The following is a 21,953-nucleotide window of genomic DNA, read 5'->3' on the forward strand; positions in this document are numbered from 1 at the left end:
GTTCCATGCTAAATAAATATCAATCAAGTAATATCTCAACAATATTAAATACTAAGATTTGTTCCCCTGTTTGGTGCTGGGCCAAAATCCAAATGGTGTGTGCAAATAGAGTTACAGCGTATTATGTCTGTGAAAAAGGTACATTTAACCTTTGGTGTATAGACTCCTGATATATTTAAAATTCATTCCTACATGCAGGCTTCTGTCATGTTCTAGGTGAGTGCAGTGCCTATGAAGCAGAAGAATGGGCTGTGCTAAGAAATCTTAGGCTTGTTTGGGATTTTGGTTTCAAGAAAATAATATTGGAATCAAATTGCAAGGAATTGGTTGACCAAATTCTTACATCGTCGGATAGGTCCAAGGGAAGCAATGTCCTTGCTGAGATCACCAATATGCTTCAATGGAGTTGGGAAGTCAAAATTTTCTTTGTCAAGCGGGAGCAAAACCAAGTGGTAGACAGACTTGTTAGGGAAGGAATCATCCCTTCTTTGTTTGAGGTTGCTCCTACGTTTTTAAGGAGTTTAGTTTCGTCAGATAGCTTGGGATTTGAATCCCCTTCTTTATAATTTACTTTTAATGTATAGGGTGTAACCCTCCTTTTTGGAAAAAAAAACAAATTCATTCCGACATAAAATAATTTTTGGCCAAGCACTAAAAATATTATACTCCCTCCACGCCTTAGATAAAATTATACATATTGATGAAATTTATTAAATACATTTTATAATTTTACATTTTTAAATAAAAATATAAACATTTAAAAATATTTTTTTATTTAATGTTTTATTTGCAAAAGAATATTAAAAAGAGAAAAAATAGAAGGTAATATTAAAAAAATACCATTAATAAAATTTTATTTTTATTAAAATATTTTGTATTTTAGAAAGTCAAATCTTTTTATAGGTGTCTTATAATTTGAGGTAAAAATAGTATTAAATTTATAATTTTATTCTAAAATTATTTATAAATTTTATTTTATTTATTAGTCATGAATGTTATGGAACGAACAGTATTATGGACTTATGGTACATGAATCAGTATATATATATATACACACACACACACACTTCCTTGATTAAAAAATATAAGACATTTTTAATTGAATCTCACTCCATTTAAATAATTATTTAATTTTAAATTAATATTATATTTTCATATTTATTCCTATTAAACATCCACAATAAATATAAAGTCATTATTAATAGGAATACTTTTTAAAAAAAGTAATCATTATCTTTTAAAAGATTAAAAATGTCTTATATTTTTAAATATTTAATTTTTTAAAAAATATTTTATATTTTAAATTTAAATGGAGGGAGTGTATATTTTCAAACGGAATAGGAATATGTCTTGGATTTTGCCGTTGGGCAATTAGTTTCGTTGTCCTCAAAGAGGGACTGAACATGGAAACTAATGGGAACGAGGAAACGCGAAAAGGAAAGGGTTTGGAAGTCTGGACAGTGAGAGAGAGGCAAAGAGGATTCGTAACATATACGCGCGCCTCCAAAGATGACTTTTCCTTTTCAGTCAAAGTACATGCACAGTTGCGCACAGTTTCCATAGTATTTCACTTTTTTGATAGCGTAGATTGTGTTCTTGTCGCTCAGTGAATTGGTCAATTCGTGTTCTGTCTGGGACAGAAGGCGCATGGCGAGCATCTGGGACGGCGTTCTGGAGCAAACCAAGTCGGCTCAGGAGAAGAACACTGATCCTCTCCTCTGGGCGATTCACATCAACTCCGCCCTTAACGCCGCCGGTGTTTCTTTGCCTTCAGTCGAGCTCGCCGACTGTTTAGTCTCTTACATCTGTTGGGATAATCATGTGCCCATCACGTGGAAGTTTCTCGAGAAAGCCTCGACTATCAATATCGTCCCTCCTTTGTTCGTCGTCGCACTTCTTTCTGCCAGGTCCCTGTTTTGACATCTCTCGTATCGTTTTCTTATTCGCTTAATTTGTTTTTTAGTTTCTCATTTTTTATTTATTGTCATCATTTCTGCTGAGGTGGGCATGATTGTGTGGTGTTGGATTAACGAGTTTAGGGAATTATTTGGGCATGCGCCTTTGTAACTGAGGCTTTGCTTGAATTTTGTTGTTTTCAACTCCTGTTTCGCAACCTGGGGAGGGAGGGTGGACTTGCAGAGTATATACAATTTCAATTTTGGAAAAGATAGCGAATATGAATTTTACAGAAGTGAAAGGTCCTTTTTGACTACCTCGATGCTGAAAGCCATGTCAACTTTGAAAATTAACCCCAATAATCCAAGATGCTTATTGACACATGAACATTGGCTGGTAACGTGAACTAAAAATGCAACAATGAATTGTTTGATTTATGAAGAGTTTTTCTAAAAAGTTTTTTTAGGTGAACATTTTTTCTAAAACCTTATTATTTAACTGTTGTAAGCAAGAACTACCCACGATTACAAAATCAAATATTATAAGGATGAATGGATAATTAGAGAAGTTAATTCTTTTGTTTTCTTACAGCCATACCGTATGACTCCAACATGCTTGTCAAAATCATCCATGAGTTACAAAAATCGCCCAAAGAAGCCTTATATACGAATTCAGCAAATAAATTTATAACTTCTGCTGTAAAAAAAAAATAATAAATCCAAATTTTAAGGCCACGAGCCTACAATATTTTGAATTGGGTCAATGTATCATGATGTGGAGAGTGTCTAAATTTATATAGAAAATAAAAATTGAGAAGGGAAAGGTTGCTTGATGTGCTCGTCAAATGGTTCTTGTTAAGATTAATAAATATTGTTTTCACAAGGAATGATTGGGCCGACATTTTATATGCATAGGCCTTGGCATGTCCTCACATTTTAAATTTTTCTGCATTTTTGTATGTGTTGTATGATGTCTCTTATCCCATGTCTCTGCCTATGCTTCATATTCTTACATAATCTTGGTTGGAATTTGCTGCTGTACCACACTTCTGTTTGATTATTATTTGGATATACTTTCTGTTGCTATTTTTCATATTTTATGTATTGATGATTGCCACTTTTTTAGGCCAACAAAAGATCCTTTTTGTTCAATTCAATACTGTCTTGTTCTCTAACATTCTAAAAACAAAAATATGTTTCCCATTATCCTCTGTGTCATGTAATTCCATCTATATTCTTCTTTCTGCTTTATTTCCCATTGTAGTAGGACATTAGGAGCCCTGATGGGATAATCTTAACTAATCCTGCAAGGCATGGGATAATTTTCTAACCAGTTTTCTTGTTTACTGACAATCCCAGGTTCCTCAAACAGAATTGTTGCATGACAACACCCTGATTTCACCGATTTTATTACTTTTTCCCTACTGGTTAGTTGACATATATTGCTTTTCTTGACTACAGGGTTGTTCCAAACAGACTGCTCCAACCTGCAGCCTACAAACTTTATATGCTGTTCCTCAAGAGATATGCCTTTTCTCTTTCATCTCATATCAGTTGTCCAAGCTACGAAAAGTAAGGCTCATTTTTTACTAGATTTGCTACGAAAGAAAATTTTAACTGTTTAAGTTGCTTTTGAAAACCCCTAGAATTTAGAGATTCTCTTGTTATTACTTAAAAGGGAAGTATAAAGAAGATAAGAGATTAAAATATGGTCAAAACAGGTTTACTTAAGGGAGCTCCCAGTTGCCTCTGTAAATCCACTAGGGAACCTCTCTCTTTGGAAAACTTTGAACTAGAAGTCTGGAACTCGCTGGAAAAAAGAATTTCTAGCTTAAGAAAAATTTCTGGCATTTTGTGTCATCCTCGAAGATGGAAGAGTTGGAAGAATAGAATCCAGCTAGAAGATCTTATACTCCTTCCTACTACCAAATCGTCTTAGCAAATAGAAAGGAGACAGCTCATTTTCTAACTCCGAAAATACATAGCATAAACAGGAAGAGAAATAACGTTGTGATACCTTAGAGTCTCTATATGTCGTCGTGATAATTTTATTGATTGTCTCTGTCCAAGAAAAACTTCGCCCAAGATGGGGGCCTTAACCTTATCAAAAAGACTTGTGTAAAGAAAAATTTAGAGAAACCAGTTCTGATTTTTTTTTCTTTTAAAAAAACTTTGTGGATTAAAAAGTACAAGTAACTTTATTTTTTAAATTTTTGCAACACTGTTTGTCTCATGTATTTCCCAACATCTTTAGGCCATCTATATGACGAAGCTCCTTATAATAGTTTGGTTTACTTTCAAAAAGGTGGTTACTGACGGACTATGCATCTCATTGAAATCTTCCATATGTTTGTATATTGTTTGATGTTTCTATGTCAGTAAAAAGCTTATTTTACTTTTTGAACGTGTCAAGTGTAATTCAGATGATAAATCAGTCTCTTCATTAATTTTTATAGTTCTGGATTCAGTAGTTAGAATAATGTAACATAATTATATAGAGATAGATAGAGATGTGACATTTGATAGCTGAGAGGAATTTGCTGCAGACAATTTCTCAACGCTTCAAGGAATTACTTCATTTAACAGCTAATTTTACTTTTTAAATGTGTAAAGCATATTATATTCAGATGATAACTCAGGCTCTTACTTCATTATTTTTTATAGTTCAGATTTATAAGTTAGAATAACTTAACATATCTGTAGAGATAGACTGATACATAGAGATAGGACATATCTAGCAAGAGGAGTGGTACATTATGGTAGTTTAGAGGAACTACTAGACACCATTTAGTGACACTTAAACGTTGAAATAAATGCAGAAGTCATTAATGTGAAAGTCAAGGTATTTTACACACACCCTCTCCCACGCACTTAATGAGTGTCTTCAACTGGCCAAACTATGTGCAAGCCTGCAAAGGCAGTTAATTGTTTGTAGAGTTGGAAAACCCTGTTAAATAGATCTGATTGCTGTTCATCTGAAGCTATATGTTACTATTTTGAGCAAATCCTCTGTCAACTGCTGTCTTGGAAAGAGACAATATTTCTGAATTGATATCATATGACTTCTACTAGGAATGAGATATGTTTATTTTCATTATTGTTGGTATTGATTAAGCTAATGTTAGGTGGTGCTATCTTAAGCATATAACAAAAAATCACATCTGGTGAAGTTTATGGAAAGTGTAGTTTTTACCCTTTTTTTAATTTAAACATTGTCCCTTGCATACACTCGAGCAATTTCTCTGAGATTTGGTATTTCTTTTCATGCACACTTGATGGTAAATTATTGAGAATAACAGAATAACATTCCTAGGAGCTAGTAACCAAACAGAGTGATTGACAGACCTTAAGAGACTCTTATCTATAAGAAAACCTAGGGATTGGGGAACATGAATCTGCCTAAAAATAGGCCTTGCTGTTTAGTGGTCTCTCTCTCTCTCTCTCTCTGTGCGTGCGCTTTAGTCTTCTGGTTGTTCTCTCTCTCTCTCTCTCTCTCTGGGGGGGTAGGAGAGTAGAATTCTTGTATATAATTAAAATCTGGTAATGACTGTTCATACTGATGGTATCACAGGATTATGAAATCAATTGATGATGTTCTTCAGCTTTCCCAAGTGTACGGCCACAAGGAGTGTGAACCTGGAGTTATTCTTGTTGAATTTATCTTTTCTATTGTGTGGCAGTTGCTTGAGGCATCATTAGATGATGAAGGATTACTGGAGAATGTCCCAGAAAATAAGCCTACATGGCTAACCAAGTCGCACAATATGGATATTGATGGTCCTGACTGCTTCAGTGGAAAGAACCCTGATCAGAAGGATGGGCTGCCAAAAGCAAACACAGCAATGGCTATTGAGATTATTGGAGAATTTTTGCAGAATAAAATAACTTCAAGGATCATTTCATTAGTTCGTCGAAACATGTATGTGCTTAATTTAGAAATACTTGTTCAACTATCATGCACATATGATAACACTGCTAATGTAAGTATAACAGACAATAGTCTAAACATGCCTTTGAGTAAATCTCTAATTTAGACTTTAGTTTGTTCATGGAATGAAAGTTATTTCACATGTAAAAGCTTTGATTTTTATAGGCCACTGCATTGGGAGTCTTTCATTCATCAACTGCAGATGCTTGCAACAAACTCTTCAGTTTTAAGGAACTGAAACATTTAAGTCCAGATACCCTTTTGCATTTTCCTTCCAACATTCATAAGGTTTTATATCATGAATGCAAAACAAAGCTGGAGCTTAACGCTATCATGGCTGCTGGTTCGCAAATATCTTCTCCGAGCCATTCTCATGGTGATAATTGGTCATCACTGTGGCTTCCTATTGATCTTATTTTGGAAGATGCAATGGATGGGGTAGGACAAGTTACAGCAAATAGTGCTGTTGAAATTATTTCTGGTACGGCCATCTTGGTGAATTTTAGCATCACAATGCTTCCAGCAATGTGTAGCTAGAATTGATGAGACATTTAGCATCCAAAAAAAATTATTATTTAGTCGAATTTGTTATTGCAGGCTTGGTGAAGGCTTTACAAGCAGTTAATGGAACTACATGGCACAATACATTTCTAGGTTTGTGGGTTTCAGCACTACGGCTAGTTCAAAGGGTAAAATCTTATCCAGGCAAAGTTAATTGACTAAAAGTATTTGCAGTCACTAATTGTTTTGAGGTGGAAAGGAGATGTTAGCTATTTATATTATGAATTATGATTTCAGGTGACGAAAGAAGGTAATTTTTAATATTTTTCAGGCAATTGTCATGGGAAGAGGTTGGGGGTTTATGGGAGAAACTCACTTGATGAATATGCGCACATGTAAGATGTGGTCATATGATTCAGGTTGGGCCAAAAAAAGATGTGATATGACAGTCTATCATCAATATGGAAAGATGATGCAGAAGATTGACATTTTTAAGAAGGGAATAAAAATAAAATGATAGCTGGATTTAGGATAGTTTCAGATTGTGTTAGGAAGGAGTTAAACCTCTAATTACCTGACTAGATTTACTTACAGAGATTAATAGAAATGAGGAATGCTCTGGGTAGATCATATTTTTGAGTAATTGTTGATGAAATCAACAGTATTGGGCACTAGACTTTGTTTCTCTGTACCACATTTGATGTACAGTCTATTAGTCTTCATTGGTGGATTTACATTTGACTGATTCTTTAGTTCTTTGTTGAAAATGCACACTTAATTGCATGCTTTAAGGCAACCTTTGCTTGTTTTGAGACATCTTTTTCCCCGTTGTTCTTTAGGAGAGAGATCCAAGTGAAGGTCCTGTACCTCGACTTGATACCTGCATGTGTATGTTATTGTGCACCACAACTCTTGTAGTCGCTAATCTTATTGAAGAAGAAGAAGGTGAACTAATTGAAGAAGCTGAACGGAGTCCAACTAATCGACGAAAAGAAAAACAAGCTTTGGGAAAGCGTCGTGGAGAGTTGGTTACCTGCTTACAGCTATTGGGTGAATATGAGGGCTTACTGACTCCTCCTCAATCTGTTAATCAGGTAGCAAATCAGGCTGCTGCAAAGGCTATCATGTTTGTATCAGGACATGCAGTTGGCAGTGGATACTTAGAGTGTTTGAGCGCAAATGACTTGCCGATGAATTGTTGTAAGTAATTGCTTTCAATGTGGTAATGCGAAACTGTTAAAATTTAAAGTCAATTATCGAAGGAAATTATGTTAACATTTGCACTATCGTTTGAGATCTATCTTTTTCCTTGGGGTGGAGCTGGAATTAAACTATTTGAGGTTCCCAAATTTTTAAAAGAAAAAAATTTAAGGGATTGAATAAACAAATGTTGCAAGGAAATTATAACTAGTAACTTAGAGTAATTTCCTTCATTTTGTCCCCTCTTACAAGTTAGCATGTGTGTGTGTGTGTGTGTATTTTTGGTGAGAAGAAGGGTTTAAAAGCCCCAAAGCCCCCAGTTAATAATTTAGGTCTGACTATTGCATCTCAATTATTAATGAGGCCCTTGGTGTGTTTGTGTGTATCTTTACAACTCTTTTAATTGTTTTTTTTTTTATAAATTCACTTGGGCATATATCCAATACAGTTTAATCTTGTTCATCGCATTATTGTGATTTTCCTGCAGCTGGAAATCTACGGCATCTGATTGTTGAGGCTTGTATTGCTAGAAATCTACTTGATACATCAGCTTATTTTTGGCCTGGTTATGTCCATGCACGCAGCAATCATATACCTCGTAGCATTCCTGGCCAGATTCCTGGGTGGTCATCGTTGCTAAAAGGGTCACCGCTAACTCCTCCATTGGTCAATGTTTTAGTTGCAACACCAGCTCCCAGGTATGTTGCTTCCCCATGTATATTTTCTGTACTGGCTGCCTTCATCCACAAACCCAAAGAAGAAAATGCCACGGTATTTGGATTTGTTCTTAGAATATAAGGGAATTTTTCAGGCTGCACTGTATTTGGATTTGTTCTTATAGAATGAATAGCTTCTTTTCTTTTCTGGATGTTCAGATATGAGGATCACCCCTTCTGGTTGTATTTTATTCTTTCTGGTCCAACCTTTTCATCTCTAGATAATATCAGCTCAAGCAAGTTCTTAAAAAGAATTCACCCTGCATCTAATTGTGTGTGATGTGTAAAAAAGATAATAGAAGATAGGAGGGGGGGAGAGAGAGAGAGAGAGGAAAGGAAAAGTCAGTCTAACTGTGCCTTATATCTGGTCTTTAGTTTCACCCTTCCTTTTCCTGAATCTAGTCATGTCAGATTTTTTTTTTTTTTTCCGGGTATGTTGGCCATTGGTTAGGCAACTGAATTTAAGCTTATGGTTTTGATGCAAGCTTAGCAGAGATTGAGAAAATATATGAAATTGCAAGAAATGGTTCAGATGAAGAAAGGATTTCTGCTGCTGCCATTCTTTGTGGAGCATCTCTAGTACGTGGCTGGAATGTGCAGGTAATCCTGACACCAATTTTATTTGGCTTTATTCAGAAAATTTTGAAAGGGAAGGCTAGGTTTTTTTTTTTTTTTGTGTTAAACTTACAGCTATCCTCTTGCTCCTTCCCTTGTTTTTCTGTCTGTTTCTTTCATTCAGGTTTGTAATAATTATCATTATTTGCAGGAGCATACCATTATTTTTATCACGCTGTTGCTCTCTCCTCCAGCCCCTCCTAATTACGCTGGGACTGAAAGCCATTTGATCAGTCAAGCTCCATTTTTAAACGTCCTTCTTATTGGAATTTCATCTGTGGACTCTGTTCAGATTTTCTCCTTACATGGCTTGGTAGGTTGTATGCACTCTATATGTTTATGGAGACTATCCTTCTTTCCAGGAAAAAAAAAACAAAATAAAAGAATTATAAAAAACAAAATCAAGTTTCTGTATGTTTTTTCCCTTCATTTGAATTTCCAATTAATCCACTTCTAACTGTAGTATCTTTTTGCGCAACTAATGGAGGTTGGGCAAGTCACTGGTGTAGTAAATAACTAGCTATTATCGTGTGCAACTTTTTTGCTGATATATATTGTGATTCTGCCAACTACTTGCAGGTTCCATTACTTGCGGGTGCACTAATGCCAATATGTGAGGTTTTTGGATCATGTGTTCCGAATGGCTCATGGATGCTTGCTACTGGAGAAGAGCTCTCTTGTCATGCGGTGTTCTCTAATGCATTCACTCTTCTGCTCAGGTTATGGCGTTTTAATCGTCCGCCTGTTGAACATGTGATGGGAGGCGCAGCAACCCCAGCATTAGGGTCCCAACTAGGTCCTGAGTACCTTTTGTCAGTTCGGAATTGTTTATTAGCATCCTTTGGAAAATCGCCAAGAGATCGAATGAAATGCAAAAGACTATCAAAAATTATAACATTCTCTGCAGAACCCCTTTTTATGGAGTCCTTTCCGAAATTAAATTTATGGTATCGGCAACACAAAGAATGTATTGCTTCAACACGCACTGGTCTTCCAACTGGAGGACCTGTTCATCAGATTGTTGAAGCGCTACTAAGTATGATGTTTAGGAAGATAAATAGAGGTACTCAATCTGTGACACCTTCAACTTCTGGAAGCAGCAATTCATCTGGATCTGCATTCGATGATGCTTTGATGAAACTCAGAGTGCCTGCCTGGGATATCCTTGAAGCCACTCCGTTTGTGCTTGATGCTGCTCTTACAGCCTGTGCTCATGGAAGACTCTCCCCTCGTGAATTGGCTACAGGTTTTCCCCCTTCTCTAAGATGTTTCTTACTTTTTTAACTAATACTCTCTCCATCCCAATTTATAAGACAATTTTGGAGAAGATTTGTCATTCCAAAATATAAGATACTTTGATGAAAATAAAATTTCAGCAATAATATTTTTCCAACATTATCCTTCCCATATATTCTCACTCTTAAATATTTTCTCATGAATGAAATATTAAATGAAGAGTATTTTTAAAAGTTTATATTTTTGTTTTGAAAAAGTAAGGCTGTAAAGTGGATTTCAATACGCTTTCTTAGTATGTGTAATTTTATCTAAAAGTGTCTCATAAATTGAGATGGAAGTAGTACACCTGAAGCTTTGAAATTTACGACTCAAATTTCTATATTTACAACTTGAAGGTCTTCATTTTGCACTAATCTTTTCAGTTTTCACAAGGTTCTTAATTGTCATTCTCCTCTGATTTTTTTTCACTAGTTTTCTTTTTAAGATATATATTTGACCTACATTATTAAGTATGTCGCTTATTGTGGAGTGCGGTTCTCATTCGGTCTTGTAGCAGCAATGACCACATGCTTATTACTGTGATAAAACTTGAACCATCCAAATTTAAAGTTTTCAATCTGTAATTTTTAAATTATAAGTTTATGTTTTTTTTTTAAAGGAAGTGATAGCTATAAAACTATATTTTAAATTAGATTTTGCATCTATTGAAATGAAAAATTGTTTAAATATGAAAATTAAATTAAATTAAATTTGGACTGTCAAATTCACTTTGGATAGCCCAAATTGATAATTAACACTGATGAGAATGGGATGTGGTTCCCTAAGGAGTGAGGATGTCAGAAGTACTTTTGGGAAAGATGACGAGATTGGATGTGACATGACTGAATAACTTATCTACTGAAACAGGACCTTTATATATGTTAATTGTAATTATACTATAATCATTGAAATTTTGGTTGACCCTAGGATTAGGGTATAATATTCATGGGATTAGCAATTCCTTAAGTTGTGGAATTTGTTTCTTACTCATTTACTTTGTTTCCTGGGATAATTCTCCTTTGTCTGTATGAATACCAATTCACCCTTTTATAATCATCAGAAACTATTCTTTTCAGACCTTTATAATGTTCCAACTGAATTGACATTGAAACTGGGGCATTTTTGGTTCCATTTTCCATTTTCAAGTTGTGTTTTCTCTTCTGACAATTGCAATTACCTCTTCATTCAGCTGTTCGGAAGAGGTTTATTTTGGGTTGTGAGGAGAGTCTTGTAAAAGCATTAATCAATCTGACTAGTGTTGTTATATTGATTTTGTTGATGGCAAAATGAGTTCTTTTTTTGGTACGTTGGGCAATCATTCGCTGGCTTGAACATAGGTAATGGGATCTCTACCCAATTATTCATCCATTTAGCTGTAATAGTGTTCAGTATAATTTTGTAAACACCCAACAACAATAATGGTAAGCCTTATCTCATTAGGTATGATCAGCTATAGTAGCAAAACAGAGCCCAAAACACTCATAAATAATAATAATTAACCAGAACCTTTTGTTGTTACAATGTTAGTCCAAATGCAACAATTTTAAAATTTTCACACCGTTCACAAAACATTGATCAAGAGACGGATGGCCAAATATTAGGGTATTTAAAGATTGAGTTAAATGGCAAATGTACCTTGAAAGTTTTCCTTTAGGTGCAATTCGTATCAACTTTTAATTGGCACAATGTTTCCCTGGAAGTTTCAAAAATGGTAGCATAAGTTTGGATAATGAGCAAACTGGAATGCTAATGCCTATTTCTCCCAAGTTTATGTTTATGTTTTTTGCTGTCTAATTTATGTTTGCTTTTTTATCTCGGGCCTTAAGGATCTTGCTGAACTGGAATGCTAATGCCTAATTTCTCCCAAGTTTTTATTTATGTTTTTTGCTTTCTAATTTATGTTTGCTTTTTTATCTCAGGCCTTAAAGATCTTGCTGATTTTCTTCCAGCAACTTTGGCTCCCATTGTCAGTTACTTTTCAGCCGAAGTAACACGGGGCATATGGAAGCCAGCTAATATGAATGGAAGTGATTGGCCAAGTCCAGCAGTAAATTTGTCCATGGTTGAGCAACAGATAAAGAAAATTCTAGCGGCTACAGGTGTTGATGTCCCAAGCCTTCCTGTAGGTAAAATTTAGTTCTAGTTTTGGGTTATCTTGTTGATTTTTGGAGTATCAGAAATCCCTATATGCCTTTGTTAGAGAGATCAACTTTTTCTTTGTTGCATTTATGTCAATTTCACTCTCTGCTAGTTTTATGTTGACACTAAATTATTCTGTTGACACTAAATTGTAACTCATGCAAGCAGGTGGTAACTCTCCAACTACTCTTCCTCTGCCATTGGCAGCTTTTGTAAGCTTGACAATAACATATAAACTCGACAAAAGTGAGCGCTACCTTGTCCTGATTGCTCCAGCTATGAATGCTCTTGCTTCTGGTTGCCCCTGGCCATGCATGGCCATTGTAGCTTCTTTGTGGGTCCAGAAGGTGAAGCGTTGGAGCGACTTCCTTGTATTCTCTGCTTCTGGAACTGTCTTCTACCACAGCAGGGATGCCGCAGTTCAGCTCCTTAAAAGTTGCTTCACATCAACCCTTGGGCTTGGATCGACCTCTATTTATAATAATGGTGGTGTAGGGGCCCTTCTCGGTCATGGGTTTGGTTCCCACTTCTCCGGTGGGATGTCCCCAGTTGCTCCTGGGATTCTCTACCTAAGAGTGTTTCGGTCTCTTAGAGATGCTATGTTCTTGACAGAAGAAATTGTGTCTCTTTTGATGCTTTCGGTCAGAGATATAGCAAGCACTGGTTTGCCCAAGGGACAAGCGGAGAAACTAAAGAAGACCAAATATGGGATGAGATGTGGACATGTTTCTCTTGCCACATCGATGACACGTGTCAAGCATGCTGCTCTGCTTGGGGCCTCATTGGTTTGGATTTCAGGTGGATCAGGTTTGGTTCAATCTTTAATGAAAGAAACTCTGCCTTCTTGGTTTTTATCAGAAAACGGGTCAGAGCAGGAAGGCGGAGGAGAATCTGGACTTGTGGTTGCTATGCTTAGAGGTTATGCACTGGCATATCTTGCAGTGCTTTGTGGGACATTTGCTTGGGGTATTGACTGTTCATCAACATCACCAGCATCAAAACGAAGACCGTCCATTCTTGGGTCTCATTTGGAATTTCTTGCAAGTGCCCTGGATGGGAAAATATCTCTACGTTGTGATTGGGGCACGTGGCATGCATATGTGTCGGGTTTTGTGAGCTTGATGGTGCGCTGCACTCCCTTGTGGGTCCTAGAAGTAGATGTCGATATGTTGAAGAGACTGAGCAACGGATTGAGACAACTGAATGAACCAGACCTGGCTCTTCGTCTTTTAGAGATCGGAGGCAAACGTGTCATGGGGGCCGCAGCTGAAATGATAATTGGAAAGGGGTTTTGATGGATCGGAGGCGCATATATGCTGACGAATCACATGATGTCCTGTCTGAGGAAGATTGTATATTCCTTTCTCTGCAGGAAGGAACAAAATGTGGTTATCCAATGCGACATTTTTGGCTATACATGGCAGTTCAAGTTTTTGATGGAACCAACGAAGACACTGGTCAGGATGGGTATCGTCCGGTAGAGAGAAAAACTTCATATCATGCACAACAATATGACCGGAGGTTAACTACACTTGGGCTGGAAATGATTTAGTTATAGGCACTGCTTGGGTATTACTCTTTTCACATCTCAAAAGCACTCTTTCACTCTTGGGATGTGAAATTGTTTGGGTCTAATTTAATAAGATTAAATGTGCTTTTTAAAAATTTGTTTGAGATGAGCTGAATGTGCATTATTAAAAGCTTTATTTTAATACTTTTAAAAAGTTAATTTAAAAAGTGGGGTTTCATTTGATCATGTTATCTTAAGTTTAATTTTTTATTTTTTATTTAAAAAATAATTAATTCATTAAAAATATAATTATTATTTATATATAATAAGTAGATATCAAGTTTTTAATATTATAAATTAAATAATTAATCATGTTAATTTTTAGTACTAATATATAATAAAAATTATAAATCTTTGTCACCTTTTTTAAAATTACAAATAACAAAGATCAAGTTTTTAACATTATAGATTAAATTTTATGTTACTTAAAATTTTTATCATAATTTTTAATTATTTTAAATATATTATATTTATATAATAAAAATGATAAATGATTATAAATTAATTTGTTTGATAATTATACATTTAAAAGTACATTTCACTATCATAATTTAAATAGTTTTCAGTTTATCAAATTGACTTTTGAAAAAATATATTTAAATATAAATTTTATTATAATAATTAATTTTTTTAAATTAACTTTTATCAAATAAATTTTTAATAAATGAATTTTTATCAAACTGAAAAACAAACATGCACATAATTTATTTTTTGGTCCTTACTCACACAGTACCCCAAAGCGTTGCAACTTGAAGCCAGGAACGATTTTCAATTATTAGTCTTCCCCCACCCCCAAAAAAAAAAAAATTTGGGTGCTCGAAAGGCAATTTCCATTGCTAGCTTTAGTTAATTAAAAAGATTGATTTAAATTTTGCACAATATACATATGTCCGGATGTTTTCTCTTGCTAGAAACGCTACTGGGGATGTTTAACGGAGGCGAAGAAGATATCTTTCCAACTTGCCCGGCAGACTTAAGTGACGCCGCCATTTTAAGACAAATTTGAATGCCTGAGAGAATTGCTTGACATGTATTAAATTTTGTTTCCCAACTTTCGATTCATCAATTGCAAAGCAATCACTGGCTTGCACAACTAAAGACTACAATAAAGAGAACGTGGATCTCTACATAAAACATATGAAAAATAAGAATGTCAAACATAATTTAAGAGAACTATACATAAAATCTTGTTCGTTCCCTACAATTATAATACAAAACATTTGTGTCAGGCCCAAAAAAAAAAAAAACACATTTTGTTTTTGTGGAATGAACTGGTTTGGCTCTTGATCCCCCCACCCCCTCTCGCGGTAGGTTTCAGTCCAGATTCTGTCTAAGAGTCAACTAGAATTGGAGACGGGATGGTCGTTTAGTGGTGCGGAATGAAGAACACACGCATGTTAGGGAACTGGACATGCTACGTAGTTCTTAAAATTCTACCGAACATGAGTAATTAACTACTATCGGAGTCATTCTTTGATACTAGTACATCTAATCATGTTGCCCGCCGTAGGCGTAATCGAAGCCTCGGAACTTCCGACCTCAGATTGTTGCTTACTACTCCGGCGAGCTCTTTTGGTTTGGATGAGTGGGTTGTTCTCTTCCTCGTCGATAATTTGCGGTTTGTCCAAAACACCTCCCTTGAAATCTGGGTGTATGTAAGCATCCTGAAGATAGAGTCTCATGTTCAGGGTTGGTTCAATTGCCTTTTCAAGTGTATCCTTCACCATTGCATCCTGTGACCAAAGTCATATGCATGCAATTGTTATATTCACCACTAACAATTTTAGACACCGTTCTCTTCTCTTTGCATCATCAACGATTAACTCCCATATAATTCCTCAAAGTATTGCGGTAACAAATTAATTTAAGTGAAATACAAGACTACAATTTTGTGACATCAGATTCATGATCGCCACCAACCTCTAACGAAAATTTCACGAATGCCGATTCGAAGCGCCCTTTGCAATACGAATGGAACCATATTGTAAAAACAGGTAGAGCCACAAGCGCAATCGTCGCCTTCTTGGCATCTTTTGTGCTCAACAATCCCATCAAAAGGATTTGAGATATGAACAAGCCAATTAGTACTCGACGATGGACATCTGGCCAAAATGCTGCTGCACTCTCATAACTCTGATGATACACGTTGATGATCTTGTGACAACAAAAATATGCAGTAAGTAACCGTAAAAATATGTATAGTCTTGCGAGAGAAACTGCATGAACTCACCTGGTGCCGAAAGACTAGGTAGGCAAAAGCGAAGAAGATGACAATAAAAGGGAGAAGCGCAGGCGTTACGGGAGAATAGAGATGGCCAAGCATAAAGTATAATTGAAGGCGAGGTTCATTAACAGCGAAGTTCAAACTTCCGGGATTCATAGCCTGCACTCTGTCTTCCTCTGTCTTCACCAAGAACGTGTTCTTCAAGTGGAATATAGCAAACGGAGTTATCCTTAGGATCTCTGCAGCGACTCCAGACCAACCATCGACCATTATGTATGTGATGTAGAATGTGGCTTTCATGGGGACTGTGGCGCCAGCCATTTTTGCGAACCTGCGATAGCAGCACCGTGTTACATCGATATTTGTCACTTGACATACATCACCGAAGATTAGAAATTGTGTTGGCTCTAGTCAAGGACTTACTTTGTTGAGTCCCCTTTAACAAACTCTTCGAGTTGTTGAAATGCCGTTCCTGCTACAATGCTCCCAAGGAAAACATTGACCAGAATGAAAAAGTAGTATTTCGCAGCTGATCTCCTCTCCAAAGATGAAAACGATCTATGCCCTTCTATTTTGGACATAAGCATGACAATTGTTGGGACCAAAATAAGAAATATCTTTAATGCTAGACCTGGTAGAAATCCCTGTATAAAAGACTTGACGGATTGCCTGTAAAAGAGCTCTCAGGGCACAGGCAAAGCTATTACTAACTGATATAAGACAGCACACACTCCGTTGTTTATTTCGAGGGAAAATAGATACAACAGAAATATAAAATGATTAACTGAATGAGCCCTTCATATAAAGAGTCAAAAAATATAAGAATTACACAATTCTACACTTAATATTTCCTATTAGAATCACACAATTCTAGATGCATGAACCACATGAATTTTAAACACATAATCATGCACATTATAGGCACACGCACAAACATTGCACTCAACCACTTCGAAAATATCAAAACATGATCTCTAATTGATCCTGCAAGTTTTGGATGCGCCCCCCCCCCCCCCCTTGGCGCTTGTGAAATCAAGGGCGTGATTTGTTAGGTGCAAGTGGGGAAGAACTTACTTTTGCAACAGTGGCCGTAAGAAAGGAAAACCCTTTTGAATTGACTCAATGTTGGCTAGACTTTGGACTAATGCTATTGGTATCATGAAGAAGAAAATTAGGAAAAATAGAGCAATAGCCATGAGCAATCTTCGAATGGAGAGCTCGACATATGGAATAGCAAGATTTTCCCAGCAGACATCCCGAGGCTCAGGAGCCCATTCTGTCAGCCAAATACTCGGATTACTAGATTGTTGAGTTTGAGCACAGACAGCTGCTCCCCATCGACTTCTGAACGAAACAAATGCTGCAGGAATTAGAGCCTCGGGATCCCTTGAAACCCTCGTTCTTTCTGCCTCTTCCTGTTCCATAAGATGAAATTTTTATGAAGAGACGGTCGAAAGATCACAATGAATGGAATGAGCAGTTAAACATACTGGCAAAGGCAATCGCATGTTACAGGTGAAGCTCAACAAAATCCTCACAAACTACATGTATTTTGATTTCTTATAACCCGATATATATTATGATCTCTTGCTGAAAGAGGAGTATATGCCCTCCACTATTTATATATAATGACTACCAACACGTTAAGTTGTTGCTTCTCCTGCGATTGTTCTCACCTGATAGACCCGCAACCATGCAGGCGTTTTCCTTCTGGAACATGTCCAATTTAATTAGCGGGACGGATAGACCTTCATACATCTGACGATATATTAACATATTAATTTCCAAGGAGTATTTATACCATTACCATATGATCAAACAAATTCTATAATACAACATGAGAGTAGTAATTGTATGTATGTATTAAAAGAAGTCCTACATTACCTAAATAAAGAGTGCTTCTAGTGTATAAACACTAAGAAATGAAATGAATTTGTAAAATAAGTTTGGAGGAGAAGTGAATTTACGTGCACGAAATAAGTCAATTTTGAACAATCACAATTCAAATCAATTGATTTGCCCTCCTGTGTACAAATTCAAGAGGCTTTAGGTTTTTTTACCAAATTATTTTTACAAAAAAATAAATAATTATTTAGTTATTTAATTTTTTAGTTGTTTAGAATTTGAATTCAAATCATGAACATTCTATGAATAAATTTCTTAAATGTGTTTGTCCCCTCAATTTCTTTAGACAAATGTTTAAATTGTTGTCTTGATGTGTCAGAATTGTTCTTGAAGATAATATCCAGCTTAGTTCTCGATTTACTTCTGTACAGTGAACAAGCTGGACCAATAATGATATAGACCATCCTATGACTTCCACAATACATAAGAAGGAAGTTTTCATCGAAACCAAAATGGCCCGGTTTTAACTTCAGCTTCTCGCTTGGAGACTTTTCAAAGCATCGCTTATTGTGTTCAGGGTGCAGACAACAATATAATTCGGATTGGGTTTTCTACTTTCAGACATGGCCCACGCCACTAATTTGTTTCTTTCTCTCTGCAATGTTTTGCGCAACAGAGAATCCCTCCCAGCAGATCATAATGATGATAGTCACTTTCAATTTTAGTCAATAACTAAATAATAATACAATATGAATTTACAATAGTTAATGAAGAAAGACGGTATTGACATGATCATAGTGAACAAAAGCCATCACTTACTTCTTCACTCAGCCTGGCAATCTCCGCTGCATAATAATCAATAGCATCGACTTTCTTTCCACAGAGACCTAGAAAGCCTGTCTATTTGCATAAGATTTCATATCGCGAAACATTGAAATCATTAGTCATGGTTAACTTAGACATTCCTGAGAAGAAAAAACTAATTAAAGAATCTCAGTCTGCTCTATTTGATAACAATATGGTAGTCCGTCATATAGGGAAAGATATATACCCGTGCAGTTGGCCTATATGATTGTGAACGACTTCGTTCAAATTTATTTTGGTAGTAAATTTGCCAATTTTGCAATTTCTTCTTCCCTGCAACTATTGATGCAAGCTTGTTCGCATTATAGACAACCTGCAAATTCGGAAGAAAGGATGATAATATTTTAGCAAACCAGTGAAAATAATAAGATGGAGTTTGATAAGTTGGAAAGTTTGATAAGTAACTGTATTTTTTTTTTAATTGAGAATCACATTTAAAGACCACTTAAGCAAATTATTTATAAACAAGAACTAGTAATGAGTCTCATTAAGAGGAAAAAAAAAAGAATCATATTTTCATTTTAATAACAATTCATTTTGTATTGATTTGGTTTGTGAATAATTTTCATTTGTGATTCTTGATGTAATTCTTCCTCTTTTTTTTTTAATAACAGCCTGTAATCTTACTCATCAGATTTTTTAGTGTAAAGGTATGAGTTTTAAATTCACGCGTGAACAATATAAAAATATCGGTATTCCAATCTGTCGAAACAACTGCAGACGGCATCGTCATATAATATATTACAGCTTAGCCACTAAATTATAGCACTGTAAGAAATCGAGTAACATACATTATGCAACAGATAGTGATCAGGATGATTAACGCAAAAGAAATGTTCGATATGCTCGCTGATTGTCTCGTCAGGATCCGGGGGAACATTCCTCACTAGGACCTGCAAAGACATTCAAAATGATTGTCCAGTAACATTCATGATGCATAGAATGCACGAAAGCGCACACAAACTATAAGGTTTGCCGCGTCTTTTTGGTTAGTTCTAAAATTTGCAGGTAAAGAGTTAGCATGTACACAAAGAAATTGAAGAAAGGGAAGCTACAAATATAAATCAACCCTCATAGAAAGTATTCAAAGAAAGCACTAAAAATACAATTTAAAACAATTTAGTCTGTTGTAAATACTAAATTAAGGATCCCAACTAACTGATCATAATGTATCATTGAACCCCCCCCCCCCAAAAAAAAAAGGGGGAACTTACAGTAAATTGGTCTGGACGACGATTTTCAGCTGCCAAAAATCTCAATCTCAAGTCTGTTATAATCTTGTATTCTTTGAACAGACAAAAGCACGTCCAAAATGTGAAGAGATATGACATGCCACTATGCACCCAAAATCTAAAAGATGGCATAAAATTTAGTGATATAAAGTATAGTCAGACAGCAAAACATGAGATAAGGTATGGAGTACGAAGCAAGAAGCTCTGCACCTCATTATTTGTTGTATCGCAAGAAAATATTCAGAGTTCAATATTCAGAATAATGAATGTAATTATAACAACACGTGTGATTTAATTTCCTGAAAATAGAGTGATTCGGATGAATAACGGGTTAAGGAAAGACAAAAGCTCGAAAGAAGATCTGACATGTTTGATCCAGGTGGAATGTTGGATATTGAAATCTTGTCGATATTGCTAAACTTCAAGTCTTTAGTACTTTCCAATGTTTTCCCCATCCAATTAACCGGAACCAAAACCGCTAAAGTGAGTAAGGTTACTGGGCCGAATATCTTCAAGCTGTATGAGTAATTCAGTTGGGGAGAGAAAAGTTCAGCATTAGAAGATGAAGTAAATAGATAAGAGTACGTAGATGGTGCTGTATGATCTCAAGAAAATTAGGTGTTTATAGTTTCAATTAGAAACATTATCTTGACTCACCCAAGAAGATAAATCCGAATATACACGGCAGAGTCAAGGCCTGCGTGATCTATAAGTTCTGGTTGCGGCATGCTCAATGCTGCGGGCATCCAGCTCAGAAATTTTATGTATGTCCTGACGTCTAGATTAACAAATCTGTTCACAACGTTTCTAATGGTCGGGCTGCCTCTTATCCCCTTCAGATACCATTTTGGAAAGTAAACCCGATCGTTAACAGGTTGCAATCGTAACATGGCAAAAGCAACCAAGAAGGCCAATGCCGACAAGAGATTGATAGCTGCAGAAAGGCCGATGTCTGAAAGAGTCGCCATTTTCTTTCCTTAGAAGCACTCGATCTGCAGTGATCTGCATCCAAATTTAAACAAACAAAGTAGGTTTTACAGTCTTATACTTGCATCCAAATTTATACTTGCATGCCGCATCTCATGTTTTGGACCGTATCGGTTAACGAGGTGAGAAAATAAATAGTAAGCAAATCTGTTGATTCGCACTTTATCGAATAGAGGACCTGCAAAACATTACTAACCGGTTTTTCTTTTCTTTTATATCGTGCTTTCGCTATGTCCAAACAGGAGGTAACCAGAAAAACAACGGAAAATGCCGAGCCGGCAACGCCACCTCCGAAAATTACGGTAACGAACCTCCTGTGAGAAATGTGAAGTCTCTCAGAATGTGAAGCGCATGACAACAGAGCCATTGAGCTTATGGCAAGAGGATCGGAACCGTGTGTCCTTGCTACCACGCTTTTTCTAGTTTGCCCACTCGCGAGTCAAACTACCTTCATTTCTATGACGAATTTAGGAGTAAAAAAACCCACCAATAATCAGTCTGTACAGTGTTGGCCACAACCACCAAAAAAAGAAAAAAAACAGAGAGAGTCTGTACCATGAAAATGTGAAATAATAACTTAAAAAATAAAATATTAGATTTTAATACAATATTATTATATTCGTTTTGTTATTTGCACTAAAAATGATAAAAATAATAACTTTTTAAAAATAGTATGATAAATTTGGTCAAAAAATATAATATGATAAATATATTATTCAATTGAAAAGCGAGTATATGATTATATATAGTTATAAAATTATTAAAGAATAAGCATCCTATGTTTATCATTTTGTGAATTAATAATTACTAGTTTAATTTAGTTAATAAAAAACACACAAATAATTCATATACTTTTTTAAAATAAAATAATCCATTGATTTGCTTCCTTCCTGCTTGACACTTTTTTTTTTAAATAAAAGGTCACAGAAAAACCAGACAAATAGACATTAAATTATATCAGC

General features: G+C 35.6%; 2 protein-coding genes across 2 annotated transcripts; one reads left to right on the top strand and one right to left on the bottom strand.

The window, feature by feature from the left end:
* The first annotated feature begins 1,420 nt into the window (after positions 1-1,420).
* Positions 1,421-13,948, top strand: LOC129309683 (mediator of RNA polymerase II transcription subunit 33B-like). The gene is given in 13 exon segments (XM_054951352.1): positions 1,421-1,907; positions 3,357-3,467; positions 5,467-5,814; positions 5,989-6,056; positions 6,059-6,304; positions 6,421-6,512; positions 7,164-7,524; positions 8,012-8,222; positions 8,726-8,840; positions 9,007-9,168; positions 9,435-10,101; positions 12,050-12,256; positions 12,438-13,948. Coding segments are annotated over 13 exon segments (3,975 nt in total). The 5' UTR covers positions 1,421-1,647; the 3' UTR covers positions 13,565-13,948.
* An 849-nt stretch (positions 13,949-14,797) lies between these two features.
* On the bottom strand, positions 14,798-21,780 carry LOC129318966 (CSC1-like protein At4g02900). The gene is made up of 12 exons (XM_054963989.1): positions 21,188-21,780; positions 20,662-21,006; positions 20,371-20,520; positions 19,987-20,122; positions 19,564-19,665; positions 18,960-19,085; positions 18,728-18,808; positions 17,138-17,478; positions 16,487-16,732; positions 16,070-16,394; positions 15,760-15,993; positions 14,798-15,572 (listed from the first exon to the last, which is right to left on the bottom strand). The coding sequence occupies exons 2-12, from the start codon at positions 20,970-20,972 to the stop codon at positions 15,306-15,308; spliced, it is 2,319 nt and encodes a 772-aa protein (XP_054819964.1). The 5' UTR covers positions 20,973-21,006; positions 21,188-21,780; the 3' UTR covers positions 14,798-15,305.
* Between the last annotated feature and the right edge of the window lie 173 nt (positions 21,781-21,953).

Source organism: Prosopis cineraria, unplaced genomic scaffold, assembly GCF_029017545.1.
Source record: "Prosopis cineraria cultivar Desert tree isolate PC_DT_omini unplaced genomic scaffold, ASM2901754v1 PC1, whole genome shotgun sequence".
Taxonomy (NCBI): domain Eukaryota; kingdom Viridiplantae; phylum Streptophyta; class Magnoliopsida; order Fabales; family Fabaceae; genus Prosopis; species Prosopis cineraria.

What these genes read in the sequence shown, in the direction of transcription:
- LOC129318966 (XM_054963989.1), bottom strand. Translation starts at nt 20,972, where the DNA reads ATGGCGACTCTTTCAGACATCGGCCTTTCTGCAGCTATCAATCTCTTG. An exon ending in ATTCCACCTGGATCAAACAT is followed by an intron (nt 20,123 to 20,370) that starts GTCAGATCTTCT and finishes GCCATCTTTTAG; the next exon opens with ATTTTGGGTGCATAGTGGCA. An exon ending in CATATAGGCCAACTGCACGG is followed by an intron (nt 18,809 to 18,959) that starts GTATATATCTTT and finishes TTATGCAAATAG; the next exon opens with ACAGGCTTTCTAGGTCTCTG.